The 25207-nt window shown below is 23.3% G+C and overlaps 3 protein-coding genes across 21 annotated transcripts; 1 reads left to right on the plus strand and 2 right to left on the minus strand.

The window, feature by feature from the left end:
* Nucleotides 1-177: 177 nt before the first annotated feature.
* Nucleotides 178-20615, minus strand: LOC409435 (phosphatidylinositol-binding clathrin assembly protein LAP). 18 transcript variants are annotated; one of them, XM_006563819.3, is made up of 20 exons: nucleotides 20328-20615; nucleotides 20045-20201; nucleotides 13429-13571; nucleotides 12541-12616; nucleotides 10749-10763; nucleotides 10028-10130; nucleotides 9656-9864; nucleotides 9477-9583; nucleotides 9355-9396; nucleotides 9163-9257; nucleotides 7353-7521; nucleotides 7119-7247; nucleotides 6923-7052; nucleotides 6686-6772; nucleotides 5242-5952; nucleotides 3311-3431; nucleotides 3085-3193; nucleotides 2324-2383; nucleotides 1403-1651; nucleotides 178-621 (listed from the first exon to the last, which is right to left on the minus strand). In XM_006563819.3, the coding sequence occupies exons 2-19, from the start codon at nucleotides 20172-20174 to the stop codon at nucleotides 1412-1414; spliced, it is 2676 nt and encodes an 891-aa protein (XP_006563882.1). In that variant the 5' UTR covers nucleotides 20175-20201; nucleotides 20328-20615; the 3' UTR covers nucleotides 178-621; nucleotides 1403-1411. The 18 variants fall into 18 exon arrangements, with proteins under 18 accessions (XP_006563882.1, XP_006563888.1, XP_006563887.1 ...); XM_006563825.3 differs by having other exon boundaries at nucleotides 7353-7473; nucleotides 20045-20615; XM_006563824.3 differs by having other exon boundaries at nucleotides 6686-6730; nucleotides 6929-7052; nucleotides 20045-20615.
* A 696-nt stretch (nucleotides 20616-21311) lies between these two features.
* On the plus strand, nucleotides 21312-22279 carry LOC100576515 (protein KRTCAP2 homolog). Of its 2 annotated transcripts, none has more exons than XM_003250301.4 (3): nucleotides 21312-21441; nucleotides 21695-21913; nucleotides 21980-22279. In XM_003250301.4, exons 1-3 carry the CDS (start codon nucleotides 21438-21440, stop codon nucleotides 22150-22152), a joined length of 396 nt encoding a protein of 131 aa, XP_003250349.1. In that variant the 5' UTR covers nucleotides 21312-21437; the 3' UTR covers nucleotides 22153-22279. The 2 variants fall into 2 exon arrangements, with proteins under 2 accessions (XP_003250349.1, XP_006563876.1); XM_006563813.3 differs by lacking the exon at nucleotides 21312-21441 and adding an exon at nucleotides 21516-21589 and having other exon boundaries at nucleotides 21980-22272.
* Nucleotides 22280-22318: 39 nt separating this feature from the next.
* Nucleotides 22319-24299, minus strand: LOC412323 (stomatin-like protein 2, mitochondrial). The gene is made up of 7 exons (XM_395784.7): nucleotides 23929-24299; nucleotides 23719-23835; nucleotides 23516-23663; nucleotides 23184-23432; nucleotides 22926-23081; nucleotides 22613-22857; nucleotides 22319-22543 (listed from the first exon to the last, which is right to left on the minus strand). Exons 1-7 carry the CDS (start codon nucleotides 24016-24018, stop codon nucleotides 22364-22366), a joined length of 1185 nt encoding a protein of 394 aa, XP_395784.2. The 5' UTR covers nucleotides 24019-24299; the 3' UTR covers nucleotides 22319-22363.
* Nucleotides 24300-25207: the final 908 nt, after the last annotated feature.

Here is a 25207-nt window from a genome sequence, read left to right on the forward strand (position 1 = left end):
CATTCATCTTTCATTCATTCATCTTTTCTTTCATATGCATACTCTCAGGAGCTTTTCTATAAATTTTTCCTTGAATTGGAAAATACTATATGTTGATGCAATACTATCACAGTCAACTTTTACGGAATAGTTGCATCTACGTATCTCATGGAATTCTAAACGTAATACGGTTTGTAATTTTTTTTTTTTTTTTTTTTGTAATTCTGTCGAAGTTCTCTATTTTTTTCTTTTTATATTACTTTACTCGCATCACAAAATAGGAAGGGAAGAGGGCTGAGACTACGTGTATTTTTTTTAAGGCAACTGCCATAATTTGAGTAAATCCGTATGTGATTATACCCAATTAGCAGTAAATATATATATATACGGACTTACTATATATATATATATATGTGTATATATATTATATTTAATATATATACATATATATATATATTTGTCGGCACCGTTGCATTTCCCACAGGACGATCCAACAATAAGCTTCAATATTCTTCTTTTTCTTTACGCGTGCCGATTCGTTACAAATGACATAGAATAACGAGAGCAAGCGGGGCACATTTCCTAGGCATATTACATGATATTTACAAAGTTGTTTTGTTTGTTTGGTTCCAATAAAAACTCCTGTAAAAAGAAAAAGAATCATTTTTTATGAATAAACTATGAAAATGATCATTAATGGAAAATATAAAAGTTTAACAAATTACGTTTTCCGCTATAAATATTACTTTTTACATTATTATTTTTGTCCAATTATACATGTATTCCAATTATTCACGAACAAAATTGTTTCATTTAGCTAAAAACTTAAATAATATATTCATTTATTATTTGGATAGACAAATGATACGTCTTTTTAGTTTTATCATAATATATCATATCATAAAATTGAATTATTGTCTGACAAAATTTCAGTCATCAGTCATCAATCATTTTGTGAATACAGATATGTAATATTAATTATTACCATTGGAAATTGTTACCATTAGTAAATAAGCCTGAATAAATGTCGAATTATGAATTATTAGAGACATATCTTATTTAAAACAAAATCTGTTAAAAAATTATTAAATATTTATAATCAAAGCTTCTATCATTTTATAGATCCATACATAATCATGCTATATTATATATTAATCACAAATATATGTTGACAATTAATTATATTCTGTTATATATAATTACTTCTGAAAAAAAATTTTTCAAAATAACATTACCAAATCAATACATTTTTCTGTTCATTCGCAAACTGAAAATTCATAAAATTCAAAAAATGGGAATGTAAAGAGGCAAAATTTATAAATATTTTAAGTATTCAATTAAATAATGTTTTACTTAATTAAAATCATAATCCATATTTTATTATTGATAATTTTTTCTTCACAAGGAGATATCAAATAGATACCTAATTTGTTCACAGGGCACCAAATGGATCAAGTTGAACTTGATTATTTTGTGGTTGCGCAATATTCTGCTGTGGTTGCTGCTGTGGTTGTTGTTGAAGGTTAGTACCCATCATCGAATTTGAACTAGACATCATCATTGGTGCAGCTCCTCCTGTGACCATCATGTTACCAGGACCACCAGATATTGTGCTCATCATAGGTCTTATGCCTTGCATACTTTGCATGCCTATTGGCACACCTTGCATTCCCTAAGGAACCAGAAATCCGACTGAGAAATCAGATAATTTATACTTTTTACTATTTCAATCCAAATATTTTCATGTTTCCTTTAATAATGCTTCCAACAAATAATTATTTGTATTCAAATTAAACCAAAATATGGAGTTTTTTGCAGCCATTCTGAAAATATATATTTTAATATATCATGATTTGGATTCCTATAATTTGTGTTGAAATTTTATTGTATATTTTTGTATCATTTTAGAATAACAAAATTATATATATTTATATATAATGATATATTTACATTTTTACAAATATGAATATCATATGCAATATTAATAAAAATTACATTTATAATATAATAGTGTATTCCATATACAATGGTTAAATAATATATGAAAAAATATAAAGTCAATTTTTCCTAAGAAATTAGTTTAAATTAAACACATAAATGCATCACATATGTAAATTAATGCAAAGCAGAGAAATATAAAGGATATAATATACAATAGAAATAATGATTATATGTTTTAATCTTTATAATGATTACATCTAACTAACTATTTAATAATGTAATCTTTTTTACAGAAAATTAATTAATAACGACATCAATTATATGTGCAATAAAATATATAAAATAAATGTTCAAATCAAGCAATATATTTGTTCCATTACAATTTCTTAACAATTTAACTTACCAATGATGTAGGATGAGGAGGAAAGCCCAGAGTTGAAGGAAGTTGTGTCATTCCTTGTCCCTGTAACAACAGGTAGCATGCCATATGCCATACATGCATTGTACAGCTAAGTGTATGAATCAATAATCATGTTCACTATATTTTTAATATCTATTTTTTTTTATACTAACATTATAATAATTATTTACAATTTAGTTTAATTTAAAAATAATTTAGAATTCGTAATTTATATTTTAAAAAGTTAACATCTATTTATTAAGGGAGTTTATTTATATTATGATAATGATATTTAAATATAAAACAATATAGTACAATCAAACATGTAATATGAAAACAGAATATAGTGCATATAGAATATAGTGCATACAGAAAAAGAATAATGTTTATCAGTATTGTTAGATAAGAATAAGTGTATAATTATTGTTTATATATAAGCTTATTGAGCGATAAAGCAAGCGTGCGACGACTATAATCAAAGATCATAAAAATGTTGGAAATTATTAATCTTTTGTTTTGTATTTAACTTATAAAAATATAATATTAATTACGATTATATTGCAAAATAGAGATAATTATTTATACTAAATAATAATCCGCTAACAATTAAAAATAACATGCTGATAATAGTTCGATATCAAAATAAATAAGAATATTATGTTACAATACTAAGAGTCATAATAGTCTGATGACAAAAATATCATATTCAACCACGTGCTGATAATGACCTTATAGTTTAAAAATTGATCAATCGTTGAACTTACCATTGGACGATATCCAGCGCCAGTTGTAGCTGCCATAGGTTGCGGTGTCCATCCTCCAGCTGAGCCACCAGTTTTGGCAGCATTTTTAGGCGAATTCCATTGCATACCTCTAAAAAGAAATAAAAAAAATCATCATTGTACAAGTAAAAATCAAAATTTAATGTTTCATATTCAAAGGAAAATAACAATAAAATATTATAATAATAAAAAATAATCGTGATCTTACTTGACTTGTTGCTGAGCACTTTTGTTGATGGTCAAATTTTGAGCAAGACTAGCAAGACTGCTATCCAAATCTCCAGTCAGGACTTTACCAGTAGACGCTGCATTCTGTTGTTGTCCTGCTACTGAAATATCATTATCTCCAGCTACAGTGGTAGCTATTAGGGCTATACCCAAAACGTCAAAACCTAAGTAACATCTAGATCAGCCAAAGCTCCAAAAAGCACAACTCAAAATTTCACATTTTTATTACGCATTAAACGACACAAATAAGAAATATATTTCTAGACACAGAAAAAAGAATAATTTCAATAAAAATAATAACAACATACAATTAGCTATAATTATTCAAAATAAATTATATTGAATAAAATAGAAGATATATATAATTAAATACAATATTGTTTCGAAGTAAATACATTTTTATTTCTATTACTTTATTTGAAATCGATTATAAAGTAAAAGAGATTTGAAAATGAGAAAAAATTCGAGAAAATTTGAAGAAACTAAAAATCTTTACATATTCATATTCATTCTATTTTTTTTTTCTAAAGAATAACATTATTATCGATTCATATTAAAATATCTCAAATTTTTTAGTGGTTTTTCTTATTTTCTTGTTCTATTTAAAAAGAAAAGTAAGCTGAATAATATAAATATATGTAAATATATTATCCGCAATAAATCTGGCTAATTTTCAGCGATATGTTTATTTCAAAACAATATTGTATATATGTTTTTTTAATATTATTCTATGAATATTATGTTGTATACATTATTTTTTATACATGTATTAATGATAAGACTAAAAAACAATAAATTTAAGAGAAATAGATGAGATAGAAATAATTATATAATTCAAAAATAAATTCGAATTATTATATTTAGTATTATTTTGATCATAAAATTTTTAATAATTTGATTAATAAATAATATTGTAATAATTAAATAAAAAATATTAAAAAATATATTTTTTTGTTTCAATAATAATTAAATCATTATCAATATAATAGATCATAGGCAATAATATATAATAATAATAAATTCGTCACAAGTAATAACAATTCGTGATCATATATTCAAGGAATATTGTATATAAAAAAAAAAGACGTGCTTTTTACTGAATGAATATATGATACAAATATAATTATATTAATTAAAAATAATGTACTTATATAAATATACTAATAAATATATAACATATAATTATTAATTTATTATAGTTTCTAGAATATAGATTTATTAACATCTAGAATATAATTTAAGAATCTAGAATATAGATTTATTAACATTCAACTGCAAAAAATTAAAAGTATTAAGAAAATGATTTCTCAAATGAGATATCATAACAAATTCATATAATCTACTAAATATATTATGCATTCCTAATTAAATATCGGATAACTGTTTATATGTTATTATTTATTATTTAACTATTTCACGATCACTTATGAGAAAATTACAATATGAAGGATATCCTTACATTCTCTAAAAAAATAAATAAATTACAAAAGCTTTTGAAAACAATTCATACATACGCAGGCATAAGAATTACTGATATAAAATAATCAACCATTTATGAAATTTTAGAAATTAAAAAAACTATTATAGAAATTTAGTAAAATAATCTATTTAATAGAATAATCAAGACAATGACATAAATCACCGATGCTATATATCTCTGAGCCTTTGGGAAAAAAAATCTCGAAATTAAAGATTCTAATTTGCCTTTATATAATCTTTAAATTTTTACGAATTTTTTTTTATTTTTTTACATTAAAAAAAAAAAGTAACAAAATCATGTAGGAATAATTGAATAATATTTGTAAAAAATACCAAAAAAATATAAGCGTAACGACATAGCTCATGAGACTTATCGAAAAGCATCACTGATTCCTCTGGCATGCAAGGGAGAGAACCATACATTCCCGTCACCTGAAATCGGTTGCTTTGCCGGGGAACCGTACCCCGCCGGGACTTGGGTGGGGATACCGTAGCCGACCATCGGTCCGCCTGACATGACCGACTGCCCGGTGGCAGCCATATTGGTAGCCATATCAAACATGCCAAAACCCTGTTGAAGAGGTTGCTGTGCTTGTTGCGCGGTCGGCAGTTGTTGAGCTATGGGTGCCGGCCTTGACGGAGACCCGCCCAGTGCCATTCGAATGCTATCGTTCAGATCGTCAAACGCGCTCTTACTTGGAGCGGTGGCGGTAGTGATCGTTGTTCCAGAAGATAATTTGCCAACAGCCACTCCGGACACCGTTGGAGAAGCTGGTCTAGGCGTACCGTTTATTGCTGTCGCGGGAGGCGGCGGTCTGGGAGGCGGCGTGGCAGTGGACTTACCGGAGGCTAGAGTCACAGAGGACGCCGTATCTGCGGCTTCCCCAGCGACACCCTCCACGGTCTTGAGCACTGCAGAGTCGCTCCCAAAGAGATCTGCCTGGCCGCCAGCACTGAACAGGTCTCCGGTCTGCGTTTGTTGCTGGTTATCACCACTGTTCGTATTAGCAGCAACATTGGTCGCGGCACCCTGCTCGAAGAGACCGAAAGCGGCTGCGTTTGGCTGCGTTGACTGGGAACCGAGGGAAGGGAAGTCGGACATAAAAGGGTTTGGTACGGATCCGGCCGTTCCTGGAGCACCAGCTTGCGCAGAAATCAAGGTGCATCAATTATTAGCATAATTCTTTTTTTTTTTTTTTTTTAATTGCTTTGATTAATTGCCGCAAGATAAATAATATAATACTCTTTAACTATTACTCGTCGTGTCTTGTACTATTTATATGCACGATGAGATTATGTGAATACATATGCGTAAATGATAATGAATATAACAACAAAGTTTCAAAATTAGTGCGATAATAAAGTTTTTTTTATATGAGTTTGTTAAATTTTATATAAAGAATTAAGTTTAAACTTTATTGTTATCTCATATAATTTTTGAATTTGTAATAAGCAATATTTATTTGCGTATTAGTGTAGTTATTTTTGGCCAACAATCTTATTAAAATAATGTCCTTTATGATATTAATGATATATTGTAATATTTGAAAAGTTAATCCTAAATTTTATAAAAATTTTGAGAATAAATTAGAAAGAAATTACACTTTATATCTGAAAATTTAATTTAATCAAATTCTTCTGACATATTATCATAACTACTTCATAGGATTAACTTACACAGACATCAATGAATCAATACTATTTAGTAAGATGCAAAAATATGCAAAAATATATTATCTGAAGCAAAAAAATCCTTTAAGAAAAATGAGTATATACACATACAATATGTATGTAAAGAAAAAAGATAGTTTAACGATGAAAAAATATAAATTTTTGTTTCATAAAACAATAGAAAAAAGTTGAATCAAGTACTTACCAGATTGAGAATCTTGATTACCAAATACAGAAGAGAAACTATTATCTGTAACAAAATTATTATTTGCTGGAGGCACTGCAGCAAAACCTATAAATCAAAAAATAAAAACATCTCGATGAAATAACGTAAAATATGATTATGATGTAATAATGATCAAATAAAAATTTAACTAATAGTAAACATTAATAATAAATAAGAAAAACAATAAAACAAATAAAACAAAATAATTATATTTACCGTTACCATTAGTCATCCACATATTATTCTGTGCTTGTGTAGTCGGTGCAGCTATAGATTGAGGTGTTCCAAACATGTCCGCAAATGGATTGCCTGCTAATTGAAGTAAATCGTCTGATGCTTTTTGTGGCTGAAACATTAATATAATTTATAAAAAAAAAAAAAGTATTATTATAATGAAAATATTTTTAGTTACCTGGCTTTCAGTATTCGTTATCGTTGATGGTGCACCAAATAAATCTACAATTGGTTGATTAGCATTGTTTGTCGGTGAACTAAGAAATGGATTCGTACTGGGGCCACTGGATGGAGATTGCACTTTTGCCTAGTATATATAATAAAATATAAAAATGTTATCAATATTTTTTTACAATAATTTAAAAAAAGATGTGTTATTTTTTATAATACATTAAAATTAATCTTTTAATACCTTGTATTGATTCATAGCAGCCTCCTCTTCAGCAAGAGCTTGTTGTCGAAGCGCTTCATCGATATGTCCATTTCCGGCATGGTCAAGGCGGTTATTACTAGCTGCTGTTCCAAACGCAGTACTGGTGGAAGACAGGGCGGACACTCCCGACTTTACATTCGTTCTATTGCTGCTTAGGTAATGATTGGGCGATGGATGTGTGTCGATGGAATGGTGGATTTAAAGGGAAAAAAAGGAGGAAAAGCCATTTCCAGCAGAGAGATAAGTGTGGCCGAAGGAGCGAAAAGGAATGTTGATCATTGAAAACAAAGGAAAAGACAAACAAAAAAACAAAGAAACAGTGTAGTACGTATAAAGATAATAATGATGTGTAAAAAATTTAGCTACACAGTGCTCTTTCACTTAAATATACATACAGATATACTCGTAAATATATAATTATAATCATGCGTAACACTAGACTTCTTTTTTTTTGTCATAAATTCTTGTTTTTTTTTTATATATCTTTTGCTACGTGTATTTTAAAATAAATTTATACAAGCAAATTGAGTTGAATAATACTACCTAATGAATTGTATAATATAAATGAAATGAAAACGAAAAAAAACACACTTTTTACTATGGTATGTACGCTTATATACATATGTAGACTAATGTGCAAAAAAATATCACCTAGCTTTTACTTTGCAATTTAATATCAATTACTGATGTTATTGATATATACTGATATATATATATATATATATATATATATATATATATATCAATTGAAAATAAATATTGATTACAAAAGTTATATTATTTACATAAGCTTCAATGACTCGTTAAAAAACAGTAGTTTCCAAATAAGTGAGTAAGTAATAAATAATATGCAAAAATTAATTTATCAGTTTTTTAATCAGTTTTACTTATAATCATTTATTTATTTATTTATAATCAGTTAATCAGGATTTAAAACAAACTCAAGAGAGACCACTTATCAAGGAAATACTGAATTTTTTTTTTTAATCATGAAAAATTTTATCATGAACGAAATTTAAAATATTATCATATTAAAATAATTAATTATTTTCGTCGCAAGTTGTTAAAAATTATACAAATTACCAAGAGATGAATCAAAGGAAATATAAATATGTGCAAAATCAGCAATAAAATATTTAAAAAAATATTAGCGATAAAATGTAATCTTTTGAATAATAAGCTAAGTGAAATTTTTATAGATTTCAAATAAAATCTCTAGAAACCATAAAAAGCGATAATAAATCGAGAAATCAATATAGTTATCACTAGCCCGCAAAATATAAAATAAAGAACGAAAGCGAAAAAGAAAGAAATAAAAACTTTTTAACGAAAAAATAAGCACAAATTCAAGCAATAGAAAACAAATGCCAACATTACCTTTGATCTTACAATTTACAAAACATTTTATCAGGAAAACATGATTAACGATTGGATGATAAATAGGATTTATATTTTTGTATGTTATTGAATTTATAATAGAATAGTAACAAAGGAAAAAGTTTGATAGGATTGATATTTGAATATACATTATATGTCTAAATATTGCACTTTTTAAATCATGATAATTATTATATGTAAAATATTTTTCTCGAATGAAAATATCTTATTTGTATAATATATATAATATATGTCTATTTGTATATGTGTTTTATATTTTACCTTTAAGTATTATTAATAGATAAATCGCAAAATATTCTTTAGAATTAATAAATTTAATTCTAAATTCTAAATCTATTTTGAATATTATTGATAAATATTTAGATATTTGTACGAATTATAATCAACATACCTTGCAGATTGCGTGGGAGTATTTGCTGCAGAACCTTTCTTTCCTTCTAACGAAGCTAAATGTTGTTCCAATGCATCTAATAAACTACTAGGAGCCTACAAAATATCCACTTTTAAAATTTGATCTATAAATATATTTTTTTCATAAAATTTAAGAATTATAATTTGAGTTGGATTAAAATATATTTTTTACCTTTGTTAGATCAGGTATATCTCCTTTATCAATGCCAACATTCTGAAAAAAAAAATATAAATTAATTTTAAAAAATTTTTTTGATGATTTCTAATTTACACAATCTATATTTCAAAACTTACTTCGGCAACTTTTAAAAATTCACCAACCCGATCCATTCGTATGAGAAACTTTTTATATAGATCCAAAGCCTCGCGACATTGTTTTTTATTCATATCAAAATATTTTTCTAGAATGTAACAAAGCAAATATTAAATATTTCTTTCATATAATAATATCAATTAAAAAATAAATATTTTACCTAATAAATTAATAATGCCATCATTATAACATGCAAATAATCTAATTAAATCCCGAAAAAGAAGCATAAAAGCCATATTTATAACGCCATTGGTTAGGTCATTGGCAGTACAATCGAATTCCAATAGTGCATCCAATTGTGATTGTAGTACTGGTAAGGTTTTCAACAATTTCTCAGCATTCATTGTACGTAAAGTACGATCATCCTTTCTGAAATATAATTTGAAAAGAAAAAAAAATCATAAAAAAATTAAATTATTTCCTTATTACTTACTAACAATTACTTTACTAACTTATTATTTAATTCATTATAAATTATTTTTTATTAATTACACAAAATATATGTTTTTTATTAATAAAATTAATTGCTTACCCCCTCTTCACCTTGCAAAAATCAAATGCCACAGTCCTATAAGAAAGAGCCTTTTCATTGAGGTACTTTGCATATCTCCTGATAAACGGTGACATGTCATAGCCTATAGAAAAAAAATTTAATTTAAAAGAAAGTTTCTCAATTCATCCATTATACAGAAATTTTAGGATATAATTGATCAAAAAAAAATATAATTTTAGAAAATTAAAAATTAAAAATAAAGAATAATTAAAGAATAATTAAAAATTGAAATTGTGCAAAGTACAAGAATCTGCATGCATGCAAGTGTAAGCAGATATGAGCTTTTATTAAAATTATCGATTCTGAAATGTTTTCAACTTAAATTAGAAAATATATGCTACATGCAAATAGTGAATAGATTCATCTTGATGTTTTTCATAAAAGATTAAATAAAATGAATAAAAATTTCAGAAAATGATATCATTGAATTAATGTTAGGAATTACAAATGAAAAATTAATTTTCCTATAAAATTGAATAGAATAATAATAAAATAAATATAAAACTTCTTCAACTTTTTATAGTATTAATAACAAGAAACACTAATTATTAATATCATTTGATTATCTAATTCAATTCTAAAGTCTTAGATAGATCTTCAATTCTATAGTCTTAAAATATTACACAAATTTAAAGAACAATATTAGTATGGAAAAAATATTAAGATATGGAAAAAAGGATAACAATAGATGTTAACTCACCGATGCGAGCTCCTGTTGTGCCCAAATAGAGAGAAAATTAGTTCCAGGTTAGTAAATCATAGACAGAGGCCAGATACACATAGCTGCATAATGCTAGGAAGTTAGCCAGAAATAACTTATTAATAAATTTCTGATTCTAAAGAGTAAAGATAATATTATGCAGAAATTGTTAGAAACAATTATATATTAATTTTCTATAATTACTTAATTTTAGACAACATTTTAAAATTAATTATGTTAATAACTATTTCAAATGTTTTAAATACAATTTTCATTTACAATCTTTTTTAGAACAAAAAAATTTCTACGTATTTTTATTCATCTTTAACATAAAAATTATAATTATTTAATTATGAAATTCAATATTACACAAACATGTTAATTATTAAATTATTAAATTGTTGAAAATGTTGAATTAAAAAATATTAAATTTTACGAAATCTTTAAGATAAAAACTATGAAATGTGTGATTGTGCTGGGCTCGCGTGCGTGCATTCGAATGTAACTTTTACTTTTTGCCAAAATTAATACATTATAAAGAAAGAAAGCAACAAAGAAAATAACTTGGAAACATGCCACTTTGATAATGGTTCAATTAAATCACCATCTATACAATTTTTATCCATAAAATTATTTTCTTGTATAAAACATATATCAATTATTAATTGATGAAATCTATTCCGTACTTGATTGTTCTTTAATTTAATTTTATTATAATTTATATAATATTAATTATGAAATATATCATAATGAAAATTTGCGAAAATAAATACGTAATTTTGAATCTTGATATCTTTATTTATAACAAACAAAAAAATTTTTTAGTTATATAAAAGTTATATTTTATTTTAGTTATATACTAAAATCTTCTATTCTGTTTCCTCATTTGTTTTCTTAATATATTTTAAATATTTTATTTCATCATTTTCTTAAAATTTAATAATTTTCTCATTTAATTAATCTTTTTATAAATATTTTTTTTAATATTAAAATATTATTCCATATTTAATTATTTTATATTAATTTATTGCAAATGAAATAACAAAATTTTTAATATAAAAATTTAAATTTACAATTTTATTCAAAATAATATTAATTTTCAAATGTTTTATTCAACAAATTCAATTTAAAATCTTATCTTGAAAAGTAATATTAAAATTATTACAATTAAATGATTTTATTAATTTAATTGATTACTATTAATAATTTTTTTTATTTATTTTTTATAATTATATTTGTAAATTTCTTATATCAATGGAAAATAGTTTGCTCATTTAATGCAATCTTTTTAAAAATTCCATTAGTGTAATCAAAGCATTTTTTATATTTTATTTTATTATATTGAATTTTAAATTTATATAAGAAAACAGTTGAATTTGAAATATAATACATTGCAACATATAATTTGTTTCTTTATAATGAGACAAATGATAAAATAATATTGAAAATTATTGAAATTATTCATCTAAATTAAAACTTTAGATTCACATGTAACAAATATTATTCAATACATTTAATCATTTACTTTTGATTAAATCGACTATTTCATATGCAATAATTTAATGTATATAATACATTATTATATTTAATGTATATATTTTATTTATAATATTTAACTCTTTAAAATCAAATATTATTTACTCAGGATCAATGTTAGAAGATATAAAAGTGTTTAAAAAAAGAAAAAATAAGGGACAATGAACATTGACAGGGAATTAACCGGAATCGAGCATCTAATTGAACCACTCGACAGAAGTTAATGCAAGAAGATTCTTTTACACAATGTGATCACCTTGGACGCCGCTTTTATCAAGAAAATTACTGAGTTGAAACGTGCTGTTGCTGGATGCTAGATACTGTGTAAACCTCTGTAACAGAAAAATTATTGGATTTGTTAAGATCATTCCTCTGAAATAATTTACTATATTTTTCTATTTTTTGTTCATTAATTTAAAATTAACTTAAAATCTTATAAAATCTAATTAATTTTACGTTGGACAAAAATATTCAATTTTTTTTCATTAAAAAATTATAAAAATCTTTTTTTTATTTAAAAATCATAAACAATATAATATTTTAAGATAAAAAATTATTAATCAAATTATTAGCATTACTTTCGCTATTACAATTCTCTAAGGAAATGACTATGTTATAATTACTATATTCTATTGAATTGTATATACAAACTGTAAATTATTAGACTCTAGTCACGGATTCATATTATTCGATCCCGTGTACATTCACACGCATGCGATTGACAAGGGTGACTTTCTTTTTTTTAAATCATTATTAAATTAAAATAAATTAAATAGCCTCTAGATGTAAATAATACTCTAAATCTTTTACGAACAAATCTTTAAATTTTATTCATAAAAAATAACAAACAATAAAGATCATATTAAAAACTTTAAACATTATTCAAGTAATTGAAAATTTCCATAACAGAGAGTCAATTAATAAGAATTTAAAAGTACTCTTTTCACAAATTGTTTTTTATTTGATATTATAATATCTTCAATAATTATTATTTCCAAATTAACATTCATTGAAAAGCAAAGGGAAAGAAATTGTCTGATTATTCTTAAAAAAATCACTTATTAGTTATTATTAAAGTTGTTAGTATTAAAATATTTGTTACTATTAGGTCTAATTTGCATTATAAAAATAAAATTGTTTTTACCTCATTGCCATAACAAAGCATATGGTGTACTGTAATCAAAGCTTTGAAAACGACTGTCCAGTTCGTATTCTGTGATCGTTCTATTAACAGATTCGCCAACTGAGGTATCGACACGTTGGGTTCGTTTGTACATCGCACGAGGTCTGAAACAGAATGACAAAGATTAATCACGAAATTTTGTCGAATATTAATTTTTTTCACTAGAAAATTGCTAGTATTATTGTATTAATATTTTTTCTATATTTAATATTCCAAATATTTTACAATAAAGACAAATTTATCATTGCTATTATATTAATTTATTGTAATATTTAGTACTATTTTAAAAATTAAAATAAAAATCTAGATGATTTGTATCTTTTTTTCATTTTAATTCTTTTTTCATTTTAGCTAATGATTTGTTTTTCTGATATGTTAAAAAAAAAAGCATCTTGAAAAAAAATATTTTTCCAAGAATAAAATTGGATATATAATATAATATTTTGTAAAAAAAAATGACATGCATAATTAGTAGATTGAGAGAATTTTTCTTAAATTTTTTCTAAATAATCAATAAGACTTTCTTGTTATTCTGGAAATGATAGAAGAAAAAAAAGATCAAGATTTATTATTCCCTTGTCATTTCTTCTAATTTTTTTCTAGTAAAAACCATCGAAAGATATCTAGCATCTTGGTAGAATATTATCATTTCTAACTACTTTCTATTCGACATCTTTCTATTCTATACAATTGTGAAACAATCCATCAAAATATCTAATAATGGAATAACATTCTATTAGTTTGTATAAAAACAAAACTGTATAAAATTAATTTTTCAATTTTTATGATTTTTCATTTTAAAAACATGGATTTTATCATTCTAATAAAAAATTAGCGAGATTGTTGAAATATTGTTTCCTCACGATTTCTAATATATTTTATTTTGATATATGAAAAAATGTATATAATGAGAAAAAAAAAACAAAATTGAAAATCGATATCTTTTAAAGAATTTGAGTAAATTAATACAATCGTTATTTTTTTCGTTATATTACATCAAAAGAAATCAATATTTCGACAAATATATTTAGTAATTACAAAGAAAAATAAAAAAGATATAATGACTGACAAAAGATTATAATTCGCCAAATGATTTTGAAACTGTCTTCTAAGAATATCAGACAGCATATGTGTTTGTTCCTCTTGAAAATTTTCACATCAATTAGTTTCTATTTTTTTTTTTTTTTTTAATGTTACAAGAGATTTTTACATATTTAGTCTTTATCATTTTTTAATTTGATTTTATATAATCTGAAAATATAAAGACTTTAGTTTTTTTTTAAATTTTTGTATTATTTTCAAAATAGAAAGTCCATCGTGATTGCTGCCAAAACGATGAGATGTCTTAGCAAGTGTTTGACCTTGCCTTCTCTTCTCTAATAATGTACTCCCGAATAAGATTCAAAAGTCACATCTCATTGAGTAGTGTTCTTACTATTTATAAAAGAAGAAATCACGTAGTTTAATATATATACTTTGCCAATAGTGTAACAAGTTGAATTGAAATTCTAAGCATTAACTTTTTCGATTGATTTTCTATGATAATCAAATTCTAAATTAAGAATTTTTAAAATTAAGATATATTATAAGAAATATCTTATAATATAATTTAAATATTTAAAAAAAAAAATAAAAAAGAAAGATTAATATAGAGAATTTAAATAATATAGAGAATTAATATAGAGAAATATTTAAAGATAAAATTTGAAAGATTCAATAAAAAATAGAATAAGCTAAAAGAAAAAATAAGTTCTTCTGTTATTATGACTATTAATGACAAAGTAATATCAAGTTTCATAACTAATTATGTATGTATATGTACTCTTTGCGGCTAACCAAAAATTATGGATTAATTAATAATTACATATAAAAGATATAAAAAACATATAAAAAATTTTCAAAATGTCGTATAAAATAACGAAATTTTTAAAATTTCGCTAAACTCATTTTATAAAATATTTTCTTCCTATGTACTTTACACTTGTCTTTTTCTTAATAAACTTTTTCATAATAAGTAATATTTTTTTTTATTTTTGCATAAATATTTATTCTAAATTTATTTATTTCAAATATTTTTTCACGTGATAATAAATTTCATAATTTTATATTAAATTATATTTAATATTAATTATATATATTTTAATATTATAATTATAATATTAAAATTATATTTAAAAATAATTATTTTTTCATTTCCGTAGGAAAAAATTTATTAAAGTTTATTAAATAAAGATAATATCGAATAAAAATCGATAAAAGAATTCATTACGCTTCTTGTTTTCAAATTGATATTATAAATAAATAATCATGACATGGATGAACATGTTTATAACCATAAGAAATAAAGAAACCCAATGAATCTAACCAGTTGTTTCCAACAACGGCAGATATTAAATGTAGCAAAGAATGCAATCATTATCGAAATTATCTGAAACTTGCAAGGGGTGTGCGCATTGAAATGTTTCTCCGAATCCAGATTCAAATGGGGGCGTCACCGATAAAATGTTTTGGTAAGACGATATCTGTAACAAATGTGAATTATCAAAAAGAAAGAATTTTTGTATATTGCAAAATATAAATATCTGGTTTACTTCGTTCTTGCATCATTATATGTCCTCAAATTCCATTTTTGAACTTTTCTGTTGACTCTTAACAAGTTTCTTATTGCCGATAGTATTTTTTTCAATATAAATATGAAGTAATCTAATTTTCAATTCATATCTCAATAAAAAATAATTCAATCTAATTTTTAAATCTGGTTTAAATTATCTATTAAAAAAATTCTTTATAATTATTCATTAAAATTTGCTTTTTTATATTTCATTTAATGTAATTAGAAAAAATAATACAATCGTTTTTAAAAAAATCAAAAATTAATTTTATAAGAAAATTGAATTAAAAATTGTACATTATTTTTATTACATAAATTAATAACAATGAAAAATTATATCAAAATTTAATAAAAGTAAAATATTGTATTGTTAATATATTAGATTTAAAAAAAATTTTAATAAAAATATTGAGATTAACGATCAGAAATATCGACTTGATTGTAAATCAAAAATTGATAATATAATCGATAGTTTGCTAATTACAATATATTGATGAAAAAAAATTGTAATCGTAAATGTATCCTATTCAATGATATCTTTTAAAAATAAAAAATTTAATCAAGAAATTCGTGGACATTTTTAGTACGAGAAGTGATTATTCATGGTCTTCGAATAGACAAGTAATCAAATCGCGAGGTCATCGGCTAGGAATCAAGTATACGACCGATCGATAAACGGAATCTCGGACGAAAGCTCCCTAGGATGCAATGCTAGTGGGCATGTGCGAAGTACCCGTCTAATCGAATATGTATATATAACATTTAGGTTTTGCAATCGATCGATTCTTTCTGATCTTCATACGTCATTTATAAACCTTAAATAGTTCATTTTCATTCTTCAGATATTAAATATTTTTTTAAAAGTTATATAGCCTAATTCAAAAAATTATAAAATATTAAATATTTTTTAATTATTAAATCATATTAAAAAACAAAAAATTATATTAAATATTTTTTAAAAAATAATTATACTTATAAAACAAGAATACAAATATGATTCAATAATTGTCATCAATTGAATTTCCATCTAAGAAAAATCGATTATCAAAGCTTAAACGATTTTTTTCTAAAAAGAAAGAAAGATATTGAACGTTATTATCATGATTTACACAATGTGATATTAAATATCATATTTATAAAATAGTATAAAATAGTATAAAATAGTATATAACATTTACGAAATTTAAATATAATAAAAAAATATTTATAGAAATCATTTCATTAATAATTTATTATAAATATTATATTTGTAAAAATAAAAAAATGATGTGATAATTTCTATCTTCCATTTGTACTCATAAAGATAAAAATAATAAATTTAGATAAATACAATAACAATCATAATTATTTTTCATTATTAATACAAAATTTTCAATTGAAAATTATATAATCATTGCATTAAATTATGAAATATGAAAAAAAATTGTTTTTTATTATTTTTTGTTAAGAATGATAATAAAGATTGTAGAGAAAGAAACGAGATTAAACTTAATGAAGATTTCATCGACAGAAATTTGTTTCACTATCTAAATTAACAGACCGGAAGAAAGAGTGCAAGTTCCGTCCTGTTAAAACGGAAACGCGTTCTTGCTTCTAACGAAATATGACTGTTAATATTATTATTTACTAAGGGATGATTGAAATAGACGTTACAATATGAATAAAACAATATAATTATTAATTTTATAATATATCATAATTTTTATACAAAAATGTAAAAATTAAAAATATTCATTTAAATTTATATTAATTTTTAATTTAGGAATATTTCAACATTTATATTAAAATTAATCATTTATATAAAATTATATTTAAATTGAAAATATACATTGTACGTATATATCCAAATAAATGAATTAGTAAATATAAATGTATATATCAAAATTTTTAAATGAACAAAAAATTTTCGTAACAATGCTTATTTTAAATTTTAAGTTATAATTTCTATAAAATAAATTTTTAATGATTTCATTTGTATCAATATTTTATAAAATATCAATATAAATAAAAAAAATCAATATTCACATATAAATTACATTAAAAAAAACGATATGAAATTTTTATAGAATTGTAAAATGAAATGATGAATAACATTGTCTAAATTTAAAATAATTTTTTTATATATAATTTATATATAATTTTTATATATATTAAATATAAATTAAATTAAATTTAAAAATAATTCGACAATATTGAAAAATTCAAAATTTATAATATATATATATATATTAATATTATATATAATATTATATTCTTTGATGAAAGTAAGTTTTTAAATTGAAAATAAATATAAATCATAATACTTACACACATAGATATATCTATACTTATAAACCTTGATGTAACTCATGCGACAAAGATAATCACGAGGAATTCATGCGGTTTCCTACCGTTTAAATATAAAATAACTTTGTTTTCCTGTTGATAATAAATTTTTGTGTTATTAATAATTATCAAATTTCAATTAACAATCAAATCAATAATAATACTTGATAGAAACTTTTATTTTTTAATATTTGAATATTTTTCGAGTTATTTTTACAGTTATTTATAATCTTCAACAATAATTCTATAAATAATTTAAATTAAAATATACTCTTATTATAGTTTATTCAAAATCAATAATTAATAGAAATTTAGACAATTTATCAAAAAGAAAATAAAAGAAAAATAAAAGTAAAACGTCTTAAATTTAAATAATTTGTATTGACATACTGATAACAATAAATATAATAATGAATATAAAGAAATGTGTTTATCAATACGATTCATTGACATTCAAATATAAGATAGTCTTACTAATTCAAGGAAAGTTATGTCACTAATAACTTTAACTTTATGGCAATATTTATAAACCAATAATATCATAATAGCTTTATATATTACAGATATACTTTTGTACAAAATATCTGTTATAAATAAGGATCCAACAATTCAAAAACTTTCACCATTAATTAAAAATTTCAGTTGAGTTCGAATATTTTGCAATATTTATATGTATGTTTAATGATAACAATATTAGATTTTGGACAATTATCAATTTAAAAAATTCAACAAATTAATATTCTTATCAACGCGATTTTTGAAGTTTTTTTCAATTTAGTTATATAAATTTATAATATAAATTTGCATAATTATCTATATTGATATAATATAATTATAATGAACAATACATATGTAACGCAACTATAACGAGTTCAATCAATATTATTTTTATATTAGCTTCTGTAATATACTTATATACTTACTTTTAACAAAAAATGCCTATGGAATTGTTTTTTGTTTTAAATTATTTGTTTTTTTAAAAGATAATGATTACTATCGATATAATAATCGAGAAAAATGCGATAATAATCGCGATTTTATATTATCAATATCTTGACAGATTCAAAATTTCTGATGATACATAGCGAATTTTCGAATTATAAGAGAAAATGACATGAAATTATTCAATATTTAACAATAATTTATGATATTTTTTATTTTTTATTCTTTTTAACGAACTAATCAATTTTTCGATTTTCAATTTTTTGTAGACATTAAATTACATGAACATGTATAATTATCAATCGAATTACTTTCCTTCATGCAACGCCTGGAAATTGAAAGTAATCCGTTAAAGTATAACGGACATAAACATATACAAAAGATTGTTCTTCATTTTTATACATCAAACATGATTAATTTTTCATATACTTTGAAAAATTGTTTAATTTCGAAAAAAATTATTCCTGTTGCAATGTGATTCATTTTCCGGGATCTATAACGATTTATAATAATAATTAACTATATTTTGATGATATATTTAGATAATACACATTATACAAAGATTAATAATTTCAGACAATAAGAATTTATCCTGTCACATTCTTTATTGAAAAAGAAATCAAAATACCGGAAAAAATACAATCATAATTGAAATTATTGAAATAGACAAATGAATAAAAGGAAATATAATGGACTTACATTCGAGATGTTTCTTTTTCGGACCTATCATCTCTTCTGTAGTAGCTTTACATACAGCTTTAGCAAGACCCTGGCCGGCGATGCTATGTCTCGCTGCCAACAGTCTATCGTTGATTGTCTGTCCCGCCATAGTGTCGTTACTTCTGTCACACTGGAACTTTTTGAAGCTTACGTATTTTTCAATCCAATTCTTGCGTTATACTATCACAATTAGAAATCGTTCTTCAATTTTGAAGATAGTACTAGCAAATGCACACCACCCACGAGAATTAGCAAAACGTACCTCGAAACCAAGAACACCGACAGGAAAAGAAAAATTACAATACGCAGAACTATTTCCCGTCAATTCTTTCCGAAATTTTTTTAATTTTATGAGCGCCGGTCTAATTTTGCCTTCCCGACTCGATCCAGCCGGAAGAGCTCTCTCGCGCGCGCGTAAAGGGCTCAGCTGGACGAACGACAGCTCGGCTCACGGCGACGACAGAAGGTTCTCACAACCTGCCAAAATGGCGACTCGAACCTCCTACTGCTTCGCCGGACCGATCACTCCTGACAGCCAATCCTACTCGCTCTCCGCAAACACGGCCTACTATCTCTGACGTCATACCACTTTAATCAAATCAAGTTGTTACAATAATACAAAATTTTCCGAAAAAATCTTTTTAATTTTAAATTGATAGTTTTATCAAAAATTATAAATGACTTATTTTTAATTATATTATTATTTTTAATATTATATGATTTAGTATTACTATTAAAATTATATTTAAAACAAAATAATGTATTAAATAATTATTTCATAATTTTTATAATTTTAAGAAATATTAAAGAAAAAATATAAAAAGAATATATACTCTTATTTAGAATATCGATCGAAAAGATAGTCTCCATAATAAGTTTAAAATCGATAATAACGGTTCATTTCTGCGCACGCATATTCGTTACAAAGTAATACATCTAATTTATATCGTATCAATGATTATAGACAATAATTTATTTTATATTTTTTTATTAATATAAATATTTTATTTTTATGTTTTTAATCAATATCTTTTTATTTATTAATATTTTCATTAATTTAAAAATTACTAATTAATTTAAATGTGAAGTAGATTTTTATATTTCTATATACAAATAAAATATAACTAGATATATATATATAAAATTAATAATAATAAATTACTATATATTAAATAAAAAAATTATAAAAATTTACATACAATTATAAATTTTATGTATGTGTAGTTCTCTTAATATTATTGATTAAACTTAAAAAATTTTTGCAGCTAATGTTGGTACGAATACATTGTGACACATGACACATGATGTAAAAAAAATTAAAAGATCCACGAATTGATTTAAGCCGGTTTTAGTAAAAAAATTTATCTTAAAAATGCGTACGTATAATTAAAAAATTATTGTTTTAAAAAATCAGTGAAATACATATTTATGTATAATATTAAGTATTTAAATGTTTAATATGTTTAATTTTATATTTAAATGTTACTAAAAGACAAGAAGAGAAATAATATGTTAGATTTTCTGGTTAGCTAACATTATAATCATGAATTTTTCTCATTTAATTTTGTTTATAAATAATGAATTAATCAAATAAAAAAAAAAATTGATATTTCTCATTTAATTTTTCAGCTGTTAGTAGTAGAGTATCTCTTGTATTGTCATCAATTTTGACAGTTCTTATATTTTCGGGAATGCAAATATATAAAGTTTGGTTAGCATCATCACAAATTTATACAATATTAGGAGGATATATTGGATCGATATTATTTATGTGTGTGTTAACTGCAGTAGGAAACTTGGAATCAACAATATTTGGAAAATCTTTTCAACAAAAATTATTTCCAGAAGGTATATTATTTAATATTGATATTATAAAATTAATTTTGAATAACAATGATATTTTTTTTTTTACAGTTATTTTTTCACTAATGATTAGTTTAATTGCATCAGCTTTGGTACATCGTGTAGCAACTACAACATGTTTTATATTTTCTATGATTGCATTATATTATATCAATAGAATTTCTCAAGAAACATATGCTCTACCAGTACCTCCAATTTCAATTCATATAAAGAAGAGAAAATAAAAATAATTATGAAAATCTATGATGTTTTACAATAATTCAAAAATGTTGAATTATTCCTAAAGTTACTTTAAACTTTATGTAAAATTATTTTGTCTTATAATATATATAATATATAATTAATGTTTAATTACTTATTTACTTTTATTTTCTTAAGAATGGGATAATATGAGATAGTAAAAATCAAAATATATTTATATTATTTATAAATATTTTACAATGCTTTAGGATTTCGCTTTCTTTTGCTCCTTCTATGTTTTTCTGCTTCTTCTTTATCACTGAAATACTCAAAAGTTTCATCTGATTCATCATCATTAAGAAGATCTTTATTTTCTTTTACATCCGGACTATCTAATGTAGGTTGAGACATAACTTGTTTATAAATTGTCATTGCCTAAAAATATAAAATAATTGCATTTAAATAATCTATAAAATAATAATATAATTAAATCTTTTAACGTACTTGTGTTACCAAGGCAGATACATCAGAGACATTACTGGGCAAAATTAAAGTATTATTAACTTTTGCTAATTTATTAAATGCTTTAACATATTGTTCTGCTATACTATATGCTGCTGCATTTTTTGCATCGGTTAAATTGAGAGCACCTGCAACAAGTTTTAAACTTTTTGCACGTGCTTCAGCAATAGCTACTAAAGCAGTTGCAGTACCAGTTGCCTTATTTATTTCTTCTTGTTTTGCAGCCTCTATATAAGAAATCAAATAAATCATTTAACAATTTAATAATTTAAAACAAGATAAAAAATATAATTACCTGATGCCAAAATTTGTGCTAAACGTTTTCCTTCAGCAATATTTATCTCTGCTTCTCTAGCTCCTTCCGATTCTAAAACTGCAGCTCTCTTTTTACGTTCCGCTTCTACTTGCATTTGCATTGCTTCTTGTACTCTTTGTGGCAATCTTATGTCTCCTATTACAAAAAATTGGAATCATTAGAATTTTTTGAATAGTAGATTTTTTAATTTTAATTTTAATTTTATTCTTAAATTTTCTTAATTTTTTTTAATCTTACGTATTTCATATCGAAGACATGTTATACCCCAAGCTTCACTTGCTTTATTTATACTATCAACAATACAAACATTAAGTCCCTCTCTTTCTCTGAAAACTTTATCTAAAGATATTTTTCCTAATTCAGATCTCATTGTGGTTTGAGCTAACTGAACTACAGCAAATTCAGGATCATCAACACCATATGAAGCCAAAAATGGATTAACTACTCTTAAGTATAATATACCATCAATATTTAATGTTACGTTATCTGTTTGAAAATATATGATTAATATTATATCTTAATGTTGTATTTATATTTTTAAATATAAACATATAATTGATAATATGTACCTGATGTAACAGCACTTTGTTGAGGTATTTCTATAGCTATTTCTTTGAGACACTGAACATATTTAATTTTATCAATTATTGGTGTAAGAATATTTAATCCTGGATTTAAAATTCTATGAAATTTTCCCATTCTTTCAACAATCCATGCCTAAAAATAAATTTTATTATTATTAAAATAGATTAAATTTTAATCTTTTACAAACCTCTTGTTGTGGAACAAATAATATAATGGTATTCATAGGAGTGCCAGATTTGCATCTAACAAGTTGTGTTACTGGAAATTTACGAACAGTATGTTCAAATTCAAGAAGTGGCTGGAACTTTAAACAAAAATTTTTGTCAAAATGAAATAATATGGTTAGAAAATTGTGATTATAAAATTTTTAAAATTAATTCAAAAATATTGAATTTACCTTTATAATGCCAAAATTGCGAGCAAATTGCTTAAACCGACAGTTCATTTCCCATTTATATGTTCGCAACAACATTATATTGACAAGCATATATTGCAATAATTTTAAATACTATAATAGGTTAGATTCACACGTTTCAATAAGTTAGGTTCAAATTTTAATGAAAAAAAACGTTAAGCATATAATCCATTAAATATTTTTATATATTATTCAAATAATTGAAGAACAAATATTTTCATTCGTAAAACATGATATTTTGTTCTTTAGATATCCAAATATACTATTACATTTGATAAAATACATTTATACAGGATACTTCATGCAACTTGGCACAGCAACTTCTTAGATAATTAGTATATGGAAAATGATAGAGAACATGAAATGAAACTATGTATGTACATATATATTTTATATTATTATTATTTATTATTATATATATAATTTTTTAATATATATTTAATATATTATTATTATTAATTATTATTATATATTTTATCAATATATATCATTATTTTATGTTTCAATTGATCTTAATACTTTATTAAAAATTATTAGACATCAATTGACGGAATTGATTTGTAATGCAAAAAAGTTTACATAATCTTAAAAAAAACAATGCAATTTTTATATCTCTATAAACATATAATAAAATTGACAAAAAAATATAAAATGTATTATTTAATTTTGTTTTCTGAAATCTTTTTTTATTTCTAATCATTTTCATTATTTGATTTATTTATGTAAAATAATATAAAAACCAAAATATCTAATATCATTATTTTTTTTTGCAAAATAATATATTTTATTATTATAATTTCAAAAAAGATACAAATAAAGATTCAAAAATCCTTTATTAAAAAATTATAATAAATATATGAAATTACAACTAATTATTTCTATTCAATAAAATATAAAAATAGATTCATAATATTTATTATATTAATATTAGTATTTATGTTAGTTTTATTTTAAATTATCATTTATAAATTTCTACTAATAAATCACTTATAATAAATAAATTAGTAAACAACTATTGTAAATAAATTAGATAGATACTATCAAATAAAAATCATTCTATTATTTTATATTTTTTTTTACAATTTTTTATCAAAACTTTTTTTTCGTATAAATCATATATCATTTTTATATAATTAATATCATTTTATCGAAAATAGGAATATTATATTATATGTAACAAGACGAGAATGATCTTATATAGGAAAAAGCAAAAATTTCGAAATATTTTTTACTTTATTGAAATTTTTTAATTTTTGTTTAT

Source organism: Apis mellifera, linkage group LG8 (genome assembly GCF_003254395.2).
Source record: "Apis mellifera strain DH4 linkage group LG8, Amel_HAv3.1, whole genome shotgun sequence".
Lineage (NCBI taxonomy): Eukaryota > Metazoa > Arthropoda > Insecta > Hymenoptera > Apidae > Apis > Apis mellifera.

Excerpts from the sequence above, each read along its gene's own strand:
- LOC409435 (XM_006563819.3), bottom strand. The coding sequence starts at position 20,174 with ATGGCGGGACAGACAATCAACGATAGACTGTTGGCAGCGAGACATAGC. Across the intron at positions 9,584-9,655 it reads TGGCATTATTAATTTATTAG|AAAAATATTTTGATATGAAT; the intron begins GTAAAATATTTA and ends GTTACATTCTAG. Across the intron at positions 3,194-3,310 it reads AGTGCTCAGCAACAAGTCAA|AGGTATGCAATGGAATTCGC; the intron begins GTAAGATCACGA and ends ATTTCTTTTTAG.
- LOC100576515 (XM_003250301.4), top strand. Across the intron at positions 21,914-21,979 it reads ACAAAAATTATTTCCAGAAG|TTATTTTTTCACTAATGATT; the intron begins GTATATTATTTA and ends TTTTTTTTACAG.
- LOC412323 (XM_395784.7), bottom strand. The coding sequence starts at position 24,018 with ATGCTTGTCAATATAATGTTGTTGCGAACATATAAATGGGAAATGAAC. Across the intron at positions 23,836-23,928 it reads GCAATTTTGGCATTATAAAG|TTCCAGCCACTTCTTGAATT; the intron begins GTAAATTCAATA and ends TTTTGTTTAAAG. Across the intron at positions 23,082-23,183 it reads ATGTCTTCGATATGAAATAC|GAGACATAAGATTGCCACAA; the intron begins GTAAGATTAAAA and ends TTTTTGTAATAG.